This window comes from Herpailurus yagouaroundi, unplaced genomic scaffold (genome assembly GCF_014898765.1).
Source record: "Herpailurus yagouaroundi ecotype Mexico unplaced genomic scaffold, PumYag 182, whole genome shotgun sequence".
NCBI classification, from domain to species: domain Eukaryota; kingdom Metazoa; phylum Chordata; class Mammalia; order Carnivora; family Felidae; genus Herpailurus; species Herpailurus yagouaroundi.
This window is the reverse complement of record NW_024412413.1, coordinates 47,792,023-47,811,388: the sequence shown is the minus strand read 5'-3', so window position 1 is coordinate 47,811,388 and position 19,366 is coordinate 47,792,023. Positions and strand designations below refer to the sequence as shown.

At 39.5% G+C, this 19,366-nt stretch overlaps 1 protein-coding gene across 1 annotated transcript in view; it reads left to right on the top strand.

Moving 5' to 3' along the window:
- Window positions 1–19,366, top strand: part of MYRFL (myelin regulatory factor like) — a 134,471-nt gene that overhangs the window by 102,356 nt on the left and 12,749 nt on the right. Inside the window, exons 12-17 of the mRNA XM_040490426.1 lie at window positions 9,164–9,327; window positions 9,940–10,003; window positions 14,896–14,981; window positions 17,712–17,786; window positions 17,870–17,922; window positions 18,044–18,223. Coding sequence (XP_040346360.1) covers window positions 9,164–9,327; window positions 9,940–10,003; window positions 14,896–14,981; window positions 17,712–17,786; window positions 17,870–17,922; window positions 18,044–18,223 — 622 coding nt within the window. The remainder of the gene's footprint in view (window positions 1–9,163; window positions 9,328–9,939; window positions 10,004–14,895; window positions 14,982–17,711; window positions 17,787–17,869; window positions 17,923–18,043; window positions 18,224–19,366) is intronic.

Sequence of the window (19,366 nt, the reverse complement as noted above, 5' to 3'; positions counted from 1 at the left end):
ATACTGTCCAACCAGTCGCCCATTGAGCTGAGGGTGTTACACACTAGTATTTCTTTGTTTAATTCACCCACATTTCCATGGACATTTCCTAACATGGAAATGGAATTTGGACCTCAATCTTTTTCCTTTTCTGAGAGCAACCTCGGACAAAAGAATAAACTTGAAGTTTGGCCACTCTTTATTTCACTAGAGAATGGTGCTATGACCTCTCAATGCCACATGACACGAACAGTCCTGGTAAGAATATTCGTTCATTCAATCATCAAACCCATACTGAGTTTCTGCCTGTATTGGAACATCGACTATGGACAAGATGCGGCCCTATCTCTAGGTGTTTACAATATGGGTAAATATGACAGTAAATGGAAGGAGAGTGGGAGGTGGGGGAGGACAGGTGGTTCAGGTAGAGGGAGCAGCCTGTGCTGTGCTAGCCCCAGACACTAGAGAAAGCTTGATATGTTCATCAAAGGGCAAATGGTTCAATGTGATTCGAGCACAGAGAGTGAAGGGGGCTATAGGAAAGGATAGGGCTTAAGTAAGTGACCTCCTCTAAGCTCAGCATTGCTCTGATTTCATATTGCTCCTTGTTGTTTTCATGTGCACATAGACTTGCCAAACTGCCCCACGTGTCTTTTCAGAAAATATGTCATGCTGTCCATTTGTACCTTCACCCCAAAGCGAGTCTTACACGGGCACAAGATTCTTGTGTGATTTGAAGCAGTTTCTGTTTTCCCCCAGAGTCTCCCCAGCAATTTTTGGTGGCTGGCTGGCTTCATGACTTTTGCATCACAGTTGTAAAGCTACATTTCAGCTGAGATAGTGGGTCCCATTAATATGGTTAATAATAACTGGACAGAGTTGAATAATTAAATTAGGTTCAATGATAAAATAGTTATGAACCAACACTGGGTATTAGATGGGGAAGCTTTTCAAAATGCCCCAGACTTATGCCCATCCGAGTCCTAATGAATATAAACCTTTACATAGGACCTGGATGTGTGTATTTAGATAAACTTCCTCAGGGATCTAGGTGCATGTTCATGGTTAAAGTGAACTCACAGAGACCTTATCACTTGCATAGAAAAGAATATTTTCAGAAAATTCTGGATTATGTTTTTGAACATATTTATACTGGCTTCAAAAAAAAATTTTTTTTTAACGTTTATTTATTTTTTTGGGACAGAGAGAGACAGAGCATGAACGGGGGAGGGGCAGAGAGAGAGGGAGACACAGAATCAGAAACAGGCTCCAGGCTCTGAGCCATCAGCCCAGAGCCCGACGCGGGGCTCGAACTCACGGACCGCGAGATCGTGACCAGGCTGAAGTCGGACGCTTAACCGACTGCGCCACCCAGGCGCCCCTATACTGGCTTCAATATGGTGATAGAGGATAGAAGTCAGAAGTATTTTAGTCAGAGTCAGTCCCTAGAACATGTCCTAGAAATTTATTTTTTGGTAATTTTCTATTGGATCCATAAAGTCAGGGCCATAATTACAACCAGGAAGGTAGTAGTAAATTCCCTCTCCATCTTTATTTCCTCTTAAGTAGGAAAACACATGAATTATCTTCTTGCCTATTGGATCTACTTAGAAGATGTATGGTGCTAGTAAACTTGAGTTGGGGAGATCAAAGCTGGCTTTTTATCATTATTTACAAGTAACTGGACAATTACAGCCAATCGTTCATATCTCGTGAGGCAGCATGAAAAGTCCCATTGGGTAGATATTGCAGAATGAAATTACTGTGTTTAGAGGGGACTTTAGTATCATTCTCCATGGCCTGCTCTCAGTTGGAATCAAATTCATGGATCAAGCAAGCATTAAAAAAGAAGAGGAAGCTGGTTGCCGAGAAAAATAGAAAAGAATATTAGGTATAGTAGTGCCATTGAAGATGGATAAAAGTGGGTGGATTCAGGAGATTTGGGACATTGAACTGACAGCACTGCATGGTGGGATCGTCTGTGGGTAAGCGGACGGAAGAAGAGTCAGAGATGATGGCTGGGAATCTGTCTGGATTCCCAGTGGTCTGGGACCACTGCTTGGACATAGTGACCAGTTATAATTATAGTATAAAGCTTTCTACAATGTAAACATAGTGAATGGTCATATGACATTTACTGTGATTTAGAACCATAGAACAATATTCTTGTCTTCGTGATTGCTGCCTTATTTTTATTAAAATGAATTTAGAAGTAAGCAAAAATTTGTAACAGAATTAGAAAATTTTAAAGAGCTTTTGTTGGGAGATTTTTTGTTTTTGTTTTTGCTTTCCGATTTATTTGTTAACATTTTTAATGAAAAACTTCAAACATACACAAACTGAGATTAATAGTGAAACCCACGTATATACTTAGCAAATTCGACAGTTTTCTTTTTTCTTTTTTTTAAATTTTTTTCAACGTTTATTTATTTTTGGGACAGAGAGAGACAGAGCATGAACAGGGGAGGGGCAGAGAGAGGGGGAGACACAGAATCGGAAACAGGCTCCAGGCTCTGAGCCATCAGCCCAGAGCCCGACGCGGGGCTCGAACTCCCGGACCGCGAGATCGTGACCTGGCTGAAGTCGGACGCCCAACCGACTGCGCCACCCAGGCGCCCCAAATTCGACAGTTTTCAATTTGTGTCCGATCTCATTTTATTTAAACCCCCCACCAACTATCCTACCTTACCAACTGAATTTTTTTTGGCTTTGTTGAGGTATAATACAAGTTTAAGGCATACAACATGATGATTTGATACACATACTTATTGAAGAGTGATTCTACAATAAGGTTAGTTAACACATTCATCACCCACACAATCATCTTTTGTGTGCATGTGGTGAGAACATTTAAGATCTACTCTCTTAGCAGCTTTCATGTATATAATACAAGATCGTTAACTATAGTCATCATGATGTACATTAGATTCCCAGAACTTATTCATTTTAAACTGAGTTTGTACCTTTTGACAGACATCTCCTCATTTCCCCCATCTCTCAGCCTCTGGCAATTACCATTTCTACCCTCTGTTTCTCTGAGTTTGGCTTTTTTTAGCTTCCACACATAAGTGATATCATACAGTATTTGTCTTTCTGTCTCTCACTTATTTCACTTAGTATAATGCTGTCAAGGTCCATCCGTGTTGTCACAATGGCAGGATTTCCTTCTTTGTTATAGCTAAACAATATTCCATTTGTGTGTGTGTGTGTGTGTGTGTGTGTGTGTGTGTGTGTGTATCACATTTTCTTTATTCATTTATCAATCAATGGACACTTAGATTGTTTCTGTATCTTAGCTATTGTGAATAGTGCTGCAATGAGCATAGGGTGTAAATATCTCTTAGAGACAGTAATTTCATATCCTTCAGACATATACCCAGAAATTTTTTGAGGTACCTTCATACTGAGTTCCATACTGCCTGTACCAACTGACCTTTCTAACAAAAGTGCACAATGGTTCCCTTTTCCCCACACCCTCACTAACACTTGTTATCTCTTGCCTTTTTCAAAATAGTCATCTTCACAGGTATGTGGTGATATTTCACTGTCGTTTTGATATGCATTTCCCTGATAATTAGTGATATTCAACATCCTTTCATGTACCTTTTAGTCATTTGTATGTCTTCTTCGGAAAAATGTTTATTCATGTCTTTTGCCCATTTTTAAGCAGATTTTTTTTTGTTGTTTTTAGTTTTTTATTTTTGCTGTTGATTTGTGTGAGTTCCTTATGTACTTTGAGTATTAACCCCTTATCAAATATATGATTTGTGAATATTTTCTTCCATTCTGTAGATTGCCTTTAAATTTTGTTGATTGTTTCTTTTGCTGTACAGAAGCTCTTTCATTTGATTTAGCCCCACTTGTTTATTTTGCTTTTGTTGCTTGTGCTTTTGGTGTCATCCAAAACATGGTTCCCAAGACCAATGTCCAGAAACTTTTTCCCTATGTTTTCTTCTAGGATTTTTATGGTCTTGGGTCTACATTTAAGTCTTTAATTTATTTAGAGTTACTTTTGTAGAATAGGGGTTCAATTTCATACTTTTCTTGTGAATATCCAATTTTCCCCACACTGTTGAAGAAACTATCCTTTCCTCACTGAGTCTTCTTGGCTCCCATGTCAAATTTTAGTTGGCCATATAGGTGTAGGTTTATTTCTGGGTTCTCGATTCTATTCCATTGGTCTATATGTCTATTCTTATGCTAGTACTATTTTCATTACTGTAGCTTTATAATATAATTTGAAATCAGAAAGTGTGATTTGTTCTTTCTCAGTGTTGCTTTGGATATTAGGGATCTTTTGTGGTCCCATATAAATTTTAGGACTTTTTTTCCTGTTTCTATGAAGGATGCCATTGGAATTTTGATAGGGATTGCGCTGGATCTGTAGATGGCTTTGAGTAGTATGCACATTTTAACAGTATTAATTCTGCTGATCCAAGAACATAGGATATCTTTCCATTTTTTCATGTCTTCGGTTTCTTTCACCAACGTTGTATAATTTTCAATGTACAGGTCTTTCACCTCCTGGTTAAATTTATTCCTAAGTATTTTATTGTTTTTAATGCCCTCGTAAATGGGGTTCTTTTTCTTTCTTTTTCAAATAGTTCATTGTTAATCTATAGAAATGCAACTAATTTGTGTATGTTGATTTTGTATCCTGCAACTCTACTAAATTTATTAATTCTAATAGTTTGTTGATGGAATATTTAGGACTTTCTGTATATAAGATCATATCATCTGCAACAGATACAGTTTACTTATTTCCAATTTGGATAACTTTTATTTCTTTTTGTTGTCTAATTACTTTGTGTAGGACTTCCAGTATTATGTTGTGTAAAAATGGGGAGAGTGAACTTCCTTGATTTGTTCTTGATCTTAGAGGAAAAGCTATCAGCTTTTCATCGAGTGTAATATTAGATATGGACTTATCATATAGGACTTTTATTATGTTGAGGTATAGCCCATCTATACTTTGTCTAGAGTTTTTTAAAATTTTTTTTTTCAACGTTTATTTATTTTTGGGACAGAGAGAGACAGAGCATGAACGGGGGAGGGGCAGAGAGAGAGGGAGACACAGAATTGGAAACAGGCTCCAGGCTCTGAGCCATCAGCCCAGAGCCTGACGCGGGGCTCGAACTCACAGACCGCGAGATCGTGACCTGGCTGAAGTCAGACGCTTAACCGACTGTGCCACCCAGGCACCCAGGCGCCCCGTCTAGAATTTTTTAAAAAAAGATGCTGAGGGGTCCCTGGGTGGCTTAGTCCTGAGACCCTTGTCTCAGGTCACGACCTCATGGTTCGTGAATTCAAGCCCCGCATTGGGCTCTCTGCTCTAAGTGCAGAGCCCACTTTGGATCTTCTGTCTCCCTCTCTGTCTCTGCCCCTCCTCTGCTCTCTCTCTCTCTCATCTCTCTCTCAAAAATAAATAAACATTAAAAAAAAGATGCTGAATTTTGTCAAATGCACTTTCTACATCTATTGAGATGATATGATTTTATTAATGTGGTGTATCACATTGATTGATTTGCATATGTTGAACCACTTTTGTATCCCAGAAATAAATCTCACTTGGTCATGATGTGTGATCTTTTTAATGATTATTGAATTTGATTTGCTGATACTTCATTGAGAATTTTTTATCCATGTTTATCAGGGATAATTGCTTATAATTGACTTTTTTTTGTAATGTCTTTATCTCACTTTGGTATCAGGTTAATTCTAACCTTTTAAAATGAATTTGGAAGTGTTCTCTCCTCTTCAGTTTTTTGGGAGAGGGTGAGAAGGATTTCTATTGATTCTTCTTCAAGTGTTTGGTAGAATTCACCAGTGAAGCCGTCTGGTTGGTCCTGGACTTTAGTTAGTTGGGATGTTTGTTTGTTTGTTTGTTTTGAAGTTTACTTATTTATCTGAGAGAGAGAGAGAGAGAGAGAGAGAGAGAGAGAATGAGAGACAGAGCAAGTGGGAGGGGTAGAGAGAGAGAGGATCCAAAGCAGGCTCTGCACTGCCAGTGCTGAGCCCAATGTGGGGCTTGAACTCATGAACCATGAGATCATCACCTGAGCTGAAGTCAGACACTTAACCAACTGAGCCATTCAGGCACCCTGATATATTTTTGATTATCGATTCAATCTCCTTTCTCTTAATTGGCCTGTCAGATTTTCTATTTCTTCATGATTCAGTCTTGGTAGGTTGTATGTTTCTAGGAACATCCACTTACCCAATTTGTTGGAGTACAATTGTTCATAGTAGTTTCTTATGATCCTTACTGTTTTTGGGGTATCAGTTGCAGTGTCACCTCTCCTTTCTAATTTTATTTATTTGAGTCTTCTCTCTCATTCTTTTTTTTCTTAATCTAGGTAAAGGTTTGTCAATTTTGTTTATCTTTTCAAAAAATTAACTCAATTTTGTTTATCTTTTCTGTAGTGTTTCTGGTCTCTTTTTCATTTATTTTTGCTCTGATCTTTGTTATTTCTTTCTTTTTACTACCTTTCATCTGAGTTTGTTCTTTATATAGTTCCTTGAGGTATAAAATTAGGTTGTTTATTTGAAATCTTTCTTTTTTCTTCTTAATGTAGGTGTTTATTGCTATAAACTTCCCTCTTAGGACTATTTTGCTATATCCCATAAGTTTTATTATGCAGCATTTCCATTTTTATTTGCTTCAAGATATTTTTTATTTCCCTTTTGATTTCCTCATTAACTCATTAGTTTTCCAAGTATGTATTGTTTAATTTTCACCTACTTGTGGATTTTCAAGTTTTCCTCCTGTTATGAATGTCTAGTTTCATACCATTGTGGTCAGAAAAGATACTTGGTACAATTTTAATCTTCTAAAATTTGTAACGCAGTTTTGTGACCTAAAATATAATCTAGATTTGAGAATATTCTGAATGCATTTGAGAAGACTGTATTCTGCTTTGTTGGGTGGAATTTCTGTATATGTCGGTTAGGTCCATTTGGTCTACAGTATAGTTCAAGCCCAGTGTTTCCTTTTTGATTTCCTGTCTGGATGAGCTATCCATTGTTGAAAGTAGAACACTGAAGTCCTCTACTATTATTGTATTGCTTCTATTTCTTCCTTCAGGTCTGTTAGTATTTGCTTAATATTAGGTGCTCTGATGTTAGATCTCTCTCTCTCTCTCTTTCTGGATATAGATATACCAATATCTAATCTATATATAGAGAGGGAGATAGAGAAATATATATATATATATATATATGTGTGTGTGTGTGTGTGTGTGTGTATACACACACATAGAATATAGACATATATAGATACATATTCTCTTGAATGAATTGGCCCCTTTAGCATTATATGACCTCCTTTGTCTCTTATTACAATTTTTGACATAAATTCTATTTTATCTGATGTAACTATAGCTACCCCTGCTCTCTTTTGGTTTCCATTTGCATGGAGTATCTTTCTTCCATTCCTTAAGGCTACATGTGTCCTTAAAGCTGGTGTGAATCTCTCTTGTAGGGGGGAGCATATAGTTGGGTCTTTTTAAAATTCATTTGCTCTCTCTATGCCTTTTGACTGGAGAATTTAATCCATTTATTTTTAAAGTAATTTTTGATAGGGAGGGTCTTATTAATGCCATCTTAATCATTGTTTTTTGGCTGTTCCCTTGTTCCTTTCTTCCTCTTTCACTGTGTTCCTCTGTGAACTGATTTTCTGTGGTGGTATGCTTTGACTCTCTTCTTTTTATCTTTTGTAGGTTTTAGCTTTATAGTTACATGAGGCTTATTTATACAACATATGTTATAGATATAACAGCTTATTTTAGGCTGATAACAACTGAATTTTGATCACATACAAAAACTCTACCCTTTTACTCACATCTCCATATTTTATGTTTTTGATGTCATAATGTACCTCTTTTTTATGTATGCACCATTAACCAATTATTGTAGCTGTAGTTACTTTTAGTACTTTTGTCCTTAACTTTTATACTAGAGTTAAGTGAGTTACACATCTCATACTACAGTATTGGAGTATTTTGAAATTGACTATATATTTACCTTTACTGTTGTGTTTTATGCCAGTGTGCATGCCTTTAAACTTCATGAACTAAGCTTTAAGTTTGTAATGTTGAGCTTTTGAGTCCTTTCTGAGTGGTTGCTTTACAGTGTTTGAAACCTTTAAAGCTTCATTTTGCATCATGAGAATCTCAAAGACACATAGCCCTGAGTTTGATTCCCCCAACTACAAAACAATCTTTCTCTTTTGGCTTTGACCTCATCATTTTACCATAGTGGATCAGCTTCTATGAGCCCCAAAGAATTCTTTGGCATTCTGAACTTGTAAACAGAGAGGGGGAAAGGAGGGGAGGTCACAGGATCAGGATATGGGTAGATGAGAGCTTTCCAGTGTTTTTGTTATGGCTGAGAGACAGACACACATGTTTCTATGACAACTACAGTATGTGGGTTGGAGAAGAGATGATTTGCACACTCTGGCTTTGGTTGGTTTCCCTTTCTTGCTCTTTCTGATGTGTCAGTGACCTTCCCTGAACAGATAGAATTAAGTGTTATTGTTTTAAATTTTGTTTGGGAGTTAGGCTAAATTTAAATTGTACATGGTAGATCATGAGATGTTAAAGCAGAAATTAACACTTCAAGAATTATCTTCTCAGTATGAAGAAACTGAAGCTCAGAGAAGTTGTTTTGTTTTATATGGGGTCTCACATCTAGTAAGTGGCAGAACTCAGAGAAAAGCCCAGGTCTTCATTCCTTTCTCCTTCACCTAAGTAATTTGATGCATTTTACCAGGAAGAACAAGAATCATTTCTTATGAGGATTTAGTGATGTACACACAAATCAACATTCAGAAGCCTGTTCTTTCTTTTTATGAGTTTTAAATATAGTATAATGGCCATACAAAATAAATCTTCAGATTCCAAACTTGACAATGTCCTTCCGCTCCATTTTCTCTCTTGGATTACAAGGACATATTTCCATTTTATTGCAAATTGAACACAAGCAGTTTGACTACACAGCCAGCAGTTTAGCAAGATCATTTCAAGTTGCAAACCTCTCCAGTTTTGTCTTGAATGAACTTGAGGTTGGGTGTGTATATAACTATTTTCAGTGATATACTTTAACTGTCTTTGAATAGGCTCAGACAGTTCCCTGGTGGTCTCAAACTGCAAATTTATGCCCTCTGTACTATCTTCCTTTCCAGGACCAGATCTTTATGGAAAATGTGGGCGCAGTGAAGCAGCTCTGCAAACTAACAAACAACCTTGAAGAAAGAATAGAAGAGTTAGAAATATGGAACAGAAAGCTGGCCAGGCTAAAGCGGCTCAGTAGTTTGAAGTCTTCAGCCAGTGAAGCAAGCTCCATCAGGTATATCCAGGGGCACCACAGGAGAAAGGAGACAATAGGGCCTTTCCATAACCAGATCAAACTAGATGGTCTTTCTGATCAAGCAGCAACCACTACTTTCTGCTAATGAAGTCCCTATTCTGTTTTTAGAATGTTTGGGACCACAATTACCTTATGTGATAATGTTCTTATTTTTTCTGTTGCTGCTTTGAAAATGAAACAAACCGTGAAGTGTCTGTTTAAGAGCAAGGTGTTTTAGGAAATGTTGGCATTTTACAAAGGATGACTTCTCCTTTAAGGAGTAGAAGTGGCCATTTCTAAATTTAGAAAATCGTCTTTGGTTCTCAGGGGAAAAACTTCTAATTTTTTTTTTCATTTAAGGAGGTAAATGCACATTTCCTGGGGTCTAATTATGAGAAAAAGAGAAATACAACATTTAACACATTCATTTACGCTTACTAAGGTTCTTTTTCTCAAAAGGAACTCTCAATTGCCTTGACTTTTCCTTTGTAAAATTACCACTGTATTACAGAAAAAATCATACTGCTGTGTTAGTGGCAGCCTGGGCTTTTGTCGTGTAACTCCTGGAGAGGCATTTGAATGGTAATTAACATTCTCTCTCTCTTTTTAAAGCAAATTTAGCAGAGCTGTTAGTGCATCTTCTCCAAGAAAGGCCATTCCCAAAAAAACCAACAAGGTAAAGAGACTTATTTGTAATGCACAGTGATAATGTTTTATACATATATATAAAAAAAGAGTGTTTAGAGAAATTGATCAAAAATGCTTCCCTTCATTTATCTGTTGATAGACTCCCTTGTTTGCATCTTCATGCACTTTAGGTATTTAATTACTACCCCTTTAATAGTTTTTTCAAAAAGATGTTTAGAGAAATAAGTACAGAACATGTTCATTTCAGAAATACTATTCTGCGGGTTTTTTTTTTTTTTTTTTAATATATTGCCTCTATCAAGTGAAATTCATCAGCTTCCACATGCATATGGCCTTAGGCTGCAAGATCTGTGTGGATGCCTTAACTCAACCTCATTCCTTATCTATGGCTTCAGAAGATCCCAGGGGGACTTCCATTAATCCCCTAAATCCCTTTTTTCCCTTTTGATAGTTAGTACTCTATGTGCAAATGGGGAAATAGGTATTCACTTTCTTGCAAAGGTTAAAGTGTGATGGTTTTATTAATGAATAAAGAGAACTTTCATCAAATAGGGTAACATTTACCTTAAAAAGTGAAGGCTAATCATTTATTGATTTAAAGTACACCCTCTTCAATGAAGAGGAGTGTCAGTAAGGGAGAAGCTGCACTATTCCCTTCCTAGTACAATTCATAAATGCCATGAAACCCAGCTTGTTCCCTCTGACCCACCAGTGTTCCCCAGGTGGCCCTTCCCCAGGAAGATATTCATGACCTTAATCTATATTTTATTAAGGACTGATATGGTGTTTGGGCCATTGCCCCCATTTACTCTCTTTTCTTCATGTTATACTGCATTGACCTATTTTTTTTTTAAGTTTATTTACTTATTTTAAGAGAGAGAGAGAGTAGGGGAGGGGCAGAGAAAGAAAGAGAGGGAGAGAATCCTAAGCAGGCTCTTCACCGTCAGAACAGAGCCAGACAGGGGGCTTGAACTCACAAACTGTGAGATCATGACCTGAGCTGAAACCAAGAGTTGGATGCTTAACTGACTGAGCCACCCAGGTGCCCCTGCATTGACCTATTTTAAAAGAACTCAGAAAGAGTTTAATATTCTACTAAAAACTGCTAAAAATGTTATGTTGCTGACAAGCTACTTGGTATACAAATAAACATAAATACATGGGTAAATATCTATGTAGAAGTGTCCTTGGGCAAGTTACTGAATTGCACTGAGAAATAAATATAATAATAGGCTCTATCTTGCAAAGATTGTTGATAGGATTAAAGAAGGTGAAGCCCTTAGCCACAGTGCCCAGCACATAGCAGTTTGCTTAATAAACACAAACTATTAAACATGTTGTGTAGGAAGGGTACTGTTTGTACTGACCAGTTTGCAGTGGGATGGAGGAAATGCTACCTACATCCATGGCGGCACTGATTGGTGCAATTCGGTTATGTGTAACCTCTGTAGCTCTCACTCTGCACGTGGGGAATTTCTTTTATTTTGCAGTTATGTCAGAATAATAACTAGAATGTGTGATTCATGAGAACAGGCCCCATATCTGCCTTCCCCAGGGACTGGCACATAGTAGGTACTCAAGCAGTGTTTGTTAAATGAATGCATGAATGGAAAACCAGGTCTGATCATCCTCCCTGAAGGCTCACAATCTAAATTAAAAACATTGGGGCACCTGGCTGGCTCAGTCAGAAGAGCATGCGACTCTTGATCTCAGAATCGTGAGTTCCAGTCCCACACTGGGTGTAGAGATTACTTAAATAAAAAACTTAAAAACATTTTCTTGTTAAATTAAACACATTAAGTAGTTTGGTCTCTTGGGTATGTGGGTGGGGAAGGGGATTGGCTTGTGGACACAGAGTAGAGGATTTATGTGGGTATTGAAAAGCACCCATTCAACTCAGAGACCTCTTGCAGTCACTGTTGTAAGTGGGAGGCAGACAAAAGTGAGTAAGACATGGCCTCTTCTCTGAAGGAATTTCTAGGTGGCCAGGGAATATTGGAGAACAATACAAGAACACTTGTATCTGGATGTGGTAAATATTGTAAAGGCTCAGAGTGCTGCAGAGCATTATGGGGCCAGCCCTTCTAGGAGGAGTGAGCTCTGGCTAGATATAGGAGAGGTTCCAGAGAGGCTGGCAGAAGCAAAATCTGGGGGGCAGCACTGGCTTCATTAAAGGATTAGGTGAGAGTCGGCTGGGGGGAGAGTAGGAGGTAAGGCTGAAAATATAGGTAAGGCTCAAATTTCCTGGACCACCTGTTATGGAATTCCCTTGGTGGGCCATGAAAACCTTTTGAATAATAACAATAACATCTAATTTGTATAGTGTGCTTTTGTTTTACAGACAGGAGAAGGGAGGCAACATAGCATTGTGGTTAGGAGCACAGATTCTGGAGCCAAATATTTTTTGGTTTAAATCCTGGCTGTATGACTTACTAGCTGTGTGATCTTGGGTAAGGAACTTAGCCTTCCTGTGCTTCGTTTTTTCCCTTCTCTATAAGATGGGGATGATAACAGTACCTGCTCTGAGGGTTGTTGAGGATTATCTGAGCATTAAATAAATTAGTATATATAAAGCACTCACAAGACAACATGGCACATAATAAGTACTATGCAAGTGTTCACTCTTATTAGAACTTGAGTGTTCTCATACTTCGGCATGTTTTGAGTCTTCCAGGGAGCTTGATAAAGTACAAATAATGGGGATGTTTTCCTTCCCTTGTGTTGTCTTTGCATGAGGTCTTGGCTGTTTCTCTGAGGTTGACTTTCCCTTCCATGACATCAACGCCTAGGTATCCTCTGTTCCCTGGAGCCCCCATGATCCTTGGGTCATTGAAACACATGCGTGTGGGTGGAATGTGCTACTCTTAGGACGGGTGGCTGTGTTAATGAGCAAAGTGCTGGTTGTGAGCAGTTGGTGGACCTTAGCAGATGGTAAGAGGCCTGGCTGGGCCTTGCCTTGCCTTCCACATAGCTGCCGATGGTGGCACTTGTTCTGGAGGAAGATTGAGGTCTCCTGAGTAGCTCTCCTCCAATCTAGTGTTCCTCTTCCTTCCTTCTCTTTCTCTACCTCCAAGAGGTAGATGGGTGACCCCCACTGTGTATTGATGGTTGTGGTGAGATGGGAAGGTCTTCAGTCCTTTGAGCAGAATTTTCCAGGACCTTTAGGTTTTTAATAAATTCTGTAATAATTCTCATGCAGACCTAAATTTGAGAACCATTGCACTGTTAGTTGGACCCACCCAATAACTGAAATGTTGGCAGGTATTATTTTATCATTCCTATTTTACTGATGAAGGAAATGAGAATCAATGACATTTAGATGACTTGTTCAGGACCCAACTCCAAGCCCGACTCCATGTCTTAGGTCATTTCCCTACACTAGGTCAAAGGATTTGGAGCAAAAGCATGGAGATTTAAAATAATTCAGCAGCCATGGGGAGTAGATTGGAGGGGAAACTCTTATCCTGAGCCTAATGCTGTTTAATTACAATCAATTCAACAAATTTCATTGAGTTCCTTCTCTGTACAGCACATTTTTAGGATATCCTCTGAACAGTTCCAGTGAGATGTGAGAATGGTAGAAACTATTCACTTCTTAGTATTCAGAGTGGCTTCCAGCTGCCCTTACGGGTGACTCAGTTACGAGAGTCCTAAGAGTTTGTATATTTGTTAAAAACTTGTATAATTAATCCCACCCCCAACCCTAATATAACATTGAAGAACATTTTATTGATTCAGATAACCAACCCAAGAAATTTAAATACAGACCAGTTTCAAACTATTTCTTAAGTACCACCATCCTTCAATTCTTTTCCAACCAAAAGTATGATTCTACCCTCTACCCTCCAGAAGGAAGCAAATGTAATATTCTCTATTGCATTCATAGAAAAGATCCTATTTAAGGAGCACCGTATTAAAATGGGCAGAAAACCTCTGCTATCTTTTCAGCCAGATTCAACAGCAATTACACAGCTCTCTATTCTATAGTTCTTGGCCCATTCCTTGTATGCAAGGTTTTATGCCAAAATGCATCAGTCTTAGAGGTTTGTCTCCTTTACTTCCTAGAAACTATAACTTACTTATTTTTAGAGCCCCCATAATGCGATACACAATAGTGCTTAATGAATATATAAGATGAATATGAATATGAATTTATAAGAATAAATAAGACACAGGCCCAGAACTGTCCTTAAAAATAGGTAGCAAAGGGGTGCCTCGGTGGCTCAGTCAGTTAAGCATCCAAGTCTTGATTTCAGCTCAGGTCATGATCTCACCATGCATTGTGAGATCAAGCCCTGTGTTGGGCTCTACCCTAGTCATAGAGTCTGCTTAAGAATTTCTCTCTCTCTCTATCTGCTCCTCCTCCACTTGTGCACATGCACAAAAGAAGAAAAAAGAAAAAGAAAGAGGTAGCAGAATTGAATATTGATGTGTATGATTTAAAGAGTACTCACTAGCTCTCACCATACAAGTCTTTTCCATGGTTTGTCATGGTGCCTGAACTTCTTCCATTGGAATTGATTCCATCGTCTCTTGAAGACTTTATTTTCAAAAGTGTTCTAGTGAAAGAGATGAACATCTGGGTTCTGACACTATCTTGTCTGATAGGTCCTCTTCTCTCATAAAACTTGAAGAATAAGCACTAAATGAACGGCACAGACACTTGTCCTGGATTCAGGGTGCTAGGGAAAAGAGAGCTTACTGTAGCCTGGAGTGTCAAGGAAAGGGAGAGGCCTGAGGCAGGCTTTGAAAGAACTCCATTTTCAGGAGGCAGAGAGGAGGGAAATATAGGTTGAAGAGAGCACACTTGCCAGCCCATGGAAGCAGCAAAGATCCCTGCTGGGAGCGAGTCTTCAGGGGTCCTTCTCCCAGTTAGCACTGATGGTTTATCACTGCTCCTTACTGAATCTTCTTTTACAGGTTTATTTTTCAGGAAAAAAACAATTGTGTCCTAACTGGATTTTCCAGACCTTGGTTATAACTCTCATTGCTGTGATGGCCTTTTGGTAAGAAAACGTCAGTGTTATGCTGTGTCAAGCTCTTTTATCCTTCCCATCTTCCTTTTCTCATATATGAACTGGGGACTGACCTATTTACTTTGAAGACAAGGGGCTCTTTAACTGAACATTGACCTTTGATTTAACTTAGAGATAAGGGAGCCCTTTTTATTTTTATTTAAAAAAAATTTTTAAATATGAAATGTATTGTCCAAATTGGTTTCCATACAACACCCAGTGCTCATCCCAACAAGGGATGCCCTTCTTAAACTCATATTCTGAAGAAAAAAGCATAGGCTTTCTGTACTTAAATGTGAGAGGAAGGATTTTTTTTTTTGCAATTAATTGATACTTTTTAGCAACTCACTGTGCCTTTCCTGTGTGTGTGTGTGTGTGTGTGTGTGTGTGTGTGTGCGCGCGTGCGTGTGTCTGTCTTTTTCAGTCTCGCAAATAACTCAAATTCTTCGTTCTCTTTCCTGTCTACTTGGGGGAATGTTGTGAGAGGGCAATCAGGTACAATGTATTCTCCCCTAGACACTCATATTTATTAGGATTCTTGTAGATCCTTCAGTGAAGACTTCACACCAAAGGGACTATGACATAACCCCGAGAGGTACAATAGTTTGAAATTGCAGCCAAATTTACTAGGCAGTTAAAGCAGACAGACACAGTAAGGAAAAGCATTTGCTGTGCAAGCAGTGGGTGATTCGACTGCAATCCATCCTCTCTCTGCAAGGAAGTCGGGGGCATCCCTCAGTGGCATGCAGGGCGTCTTCCTCAGGGCCCTGGTCTGCAGGCTCTGCTGATGCAGTGACGGCCCCTCAGCCTTTGGGCCTTAGTCACCTAGCCTGTGTCCTCTGGGCCTTCTTGTTCTTAGGCTATTTGTATGGCCAAAGGGGTATTTATCTATCTCTCAAAAAATGCTTGGTGAGTGTGGGAAAGGACTCTCTTTGGGTCTTGCCTCAAGGGAGACAGTCGTTTTCAGAAGCAAAGTGAGGGAAGGTGCCAAGGTGTATGTAGTGCCTTGATCTATAGCTTCCTAGGTATAGAAGGTGATGTGAGTCTCTCTGTATCCTTCTCTCCCCTCAGCGTCTTGTCGCTTGCTACAGCCCACTGCAGGAAGCATCCCCAAGTGTCTGACACCAGGAGACAGAATTCCCATTCGAAGCCCTTGTCCTTTTCTCACGGTCCCAAGTGAGCCTTCTTCTGCTGGGATTCCCAACGCAGGAGAGTGTGAGAGTCTACTTTAGCAGACATATTTAGCATTCTCTAGAGATACAGATTCCCATGAAAACCCAATGGGAGGGTTGTAGGAAGTCTAATTCTGATGTAAAGAGACTGCTTTTCAAATGTGCTTATCAGAATTATCTTATGAATTCCAATACTGTTGACTGCTAAGATCAAAATCGGGAGGTTGTTAGGCTTTTATCTTGTTTCTGGCCCGTGGTGGCAAGAAGGGTCAAAACCAGAATTTGCCCCCAAAGAAAGGAGCAGATATGTCCATTTCATCCTTTGATCCTAGAAGTTCTCTGGGCCATGCGTTGAAGTAGATGCCAGAAACAAATTAGAAAGAGTATTTAAGGATTAGTCCTAGGGAGATAGAGAGTGGGGGATACGGGAGAGCAAATAAGGCAGACTGGACCACAGCAAGCAGTTGCCGGGGTGATAACAACAGCTTCTGTCTGATGGCATCTTTGGGACTCAGCACCACTTTTCCCAGTCAGGGTTGTGCCTGCTGGGCAGTTGTGCCAGCTACTGCTAAGAACACTCTGGAAATTTTTTCTTTATGAGTAGAATCCCAACGTGTGGCACATTTCTTCGTGTGTATTTAATAATGGTAAACCACCACCTTTGATGGGGGAAAATATAACAAGGAGCCAATGTAGGGAACCAGGTGTGAAGTCAAGCGGGCAGGATGTCAAGTGAGGTCACCCTGTGTTAGACCCCACACACAGTGGAATTGTAATGTCATGGCAGACTTTCTGGTGCGGCTCATGTGAGAGGGCTACAGAACCCCCCCAAAGAAGACAATGCTAAGTGAGCTTGGATGCATGAGCATTGTTAAGAATAGCTTCCCAAAGCTCAGAACCTTTAAGAAAAGCTTCTATTTGAATATATAAGTTCTGATCATTGGAGGAAAAGGACATAGTCATTATTTTGAAGTCACACAGTGTGGAAATGAAGGTTGTATTGCATTTATTTTCCTTCCTCTCCCCAATTTGGTGTATTGTGCTCTGAAAAGACAGGCAGCCGGAAGATGTCAGAGCAGCAGCTAAAGGGTTTGGCATCTACAGCTGATTAAATCTGTGCCTCCTCTCATCTTCCAGTGCCACAGTGTGGATGCCCTCCACCAGTGGGATGCGGACTCTGCTCTGCCTTTTTCCTGCAAGGAGCAGAGGGCTGCCTCTAGTGATTTACAGCTTCCTCTTATAATCTTCCACTGGTGACAGACGCTGCTGAGGCAGCTTGCCAGGGCCAAGGGGCCGCTCACTGGAAAAATCCATCGGTGCAGAGGACCCCAGGAGCCTCTTTGCTCTAGGAAGACGAGGGTTTTCTCTCACCAGGGCAGAGAAGCATAACTGTGCTGTTTCCATGGTGCTTCTGTCAGCCATGGCTGCCCCTCCCCCTCTCCCATCTGTGTGGCCTGTGAGAACGTTGGCCAGCTGGTTGTGTGAGATATATATGAACTCAAATCTGTCACATAATGCTTTCTTCTTCTTTTTTTTTTTTTTTTAACAGTGCCTTGACGATAGTCTCCCTTTACATCCTTAGCTTAAAAGATCAAGACCGACATGCCCCAAATCTCTCTCTGAGGTGAGAGTTCTGGTCTTGTTTTCCTTTGGGGAGAAGTAGTCTTGAAGGCCTCCTTCATTAATCATTTTGTTTTCTTCCTTCAGCAACATCACAAGCTCTCAGGAGCCAGCCCTGCCACCCACAGCCTCCCCCTCTGGTAAGATTTTCACATTCCTCGCTCTCAAACCCAGCCCGTGTTTCATGTGAATTGTCAACAAAAGAACCAGCCTTTCAGGTTAACCTTGTTGCTTCCCTCGGCTCTGCCCAACGCTTTGCAGCAGCACCTAATACATCTCTGGCAACCACACAGTCCTCCTTCCGAGTACCAGAAATCACTTTCTGTGAGATTCTGCCTTGTCAGGAGACTTACTGCTGCCCCATCTGGGGAAAGAGAAGAGTCCTCTCAAGTCTTGTGCAAAGGCGTTCCAACGAGGAATTCCATCAGAGGCCATGGGCAGGTAAAGGATGTTCAAAGAGAAGCAACCAGGGCTCTGAACCTGAGGTTTTTTTTTTTTTTCTTCTTTGCAAATATTTACTTGCATGATCTGTTAATGGTTCCAGACAATCATTTTCTATTGAGGTGGCAAGATCTTTAAAAACACAAATACACAAACTTGCAGTCATCTGTAATATTAAGTCCCCTACCCAGGGATGAAATTTTGGTTGATTCAAGTGAAAAAGTCTCATCTGTCCATTGCTAGCAAAGATAGTAGTAGTAGAACATGTAAAGTAATCATGTGTGGATTGGGTAGATTTTCTGGCTCACTTAGAACTTATAAAATGATGTCGTAGCTGGGCTTTCTGCCCAAACCAAGTAGGGAAAAATGTAAAGGTCTTTGGAAATCCAGTGAGTTCAGGGTAAGCTGCCAGTCAGTGAAAATCACAACCACTTTCAGAATATCTTCTACCTTCTAGGGACACAGACACACACACACACACACACACACACACACACACACACACAGAGAATGTTTTTGAGTAACAGAATTTTCATGTTAAAAACATTATGGAAACTTGAGTAAGGGCTAAAAATGTAATTATCTCTATAAAACCATATGTAGTACATCCAAATGTATACTAATTCATTATTATTTTGGAAATCTGCATACACAAAACAAGTATATAAAATAATAATGATGATAATGCTGATAATAGCAATACGTACATATTAGTAGGGATTATATATCAGGATGTTGTAGCAACAACTTCCAAATTACAGTGACTTAATGTGGCAAAAATGTATTGCTGATTCTCTTTCTATGTCAAATATGGGTCAAAAGAGGGTTCTTGCTCATCATGTCATTTGGAACTTAACTAATGGAGACTCCATCTCAATACATATTTCTACCACCTCTGTAACAGTAGGTAAGAGAAAAGGCAAATTGTGCACTGGCTCTTAAAGTTCCAACCTAGGTATAACACATGTCACTTCTGCTTACGCTTTATTGGCCAAACCAAGTGATGTTGGTCATTGATAAAGTGCAGACCTAACATCCGCTTAGAAGAAGATGAACCAGAATATTTTTGAGCAGTCCAAATGACTGACATGTAAAATATGGTCAGTGGTTGAGGTTTTGGGGCAGCAATGTAATTTCTTTTTC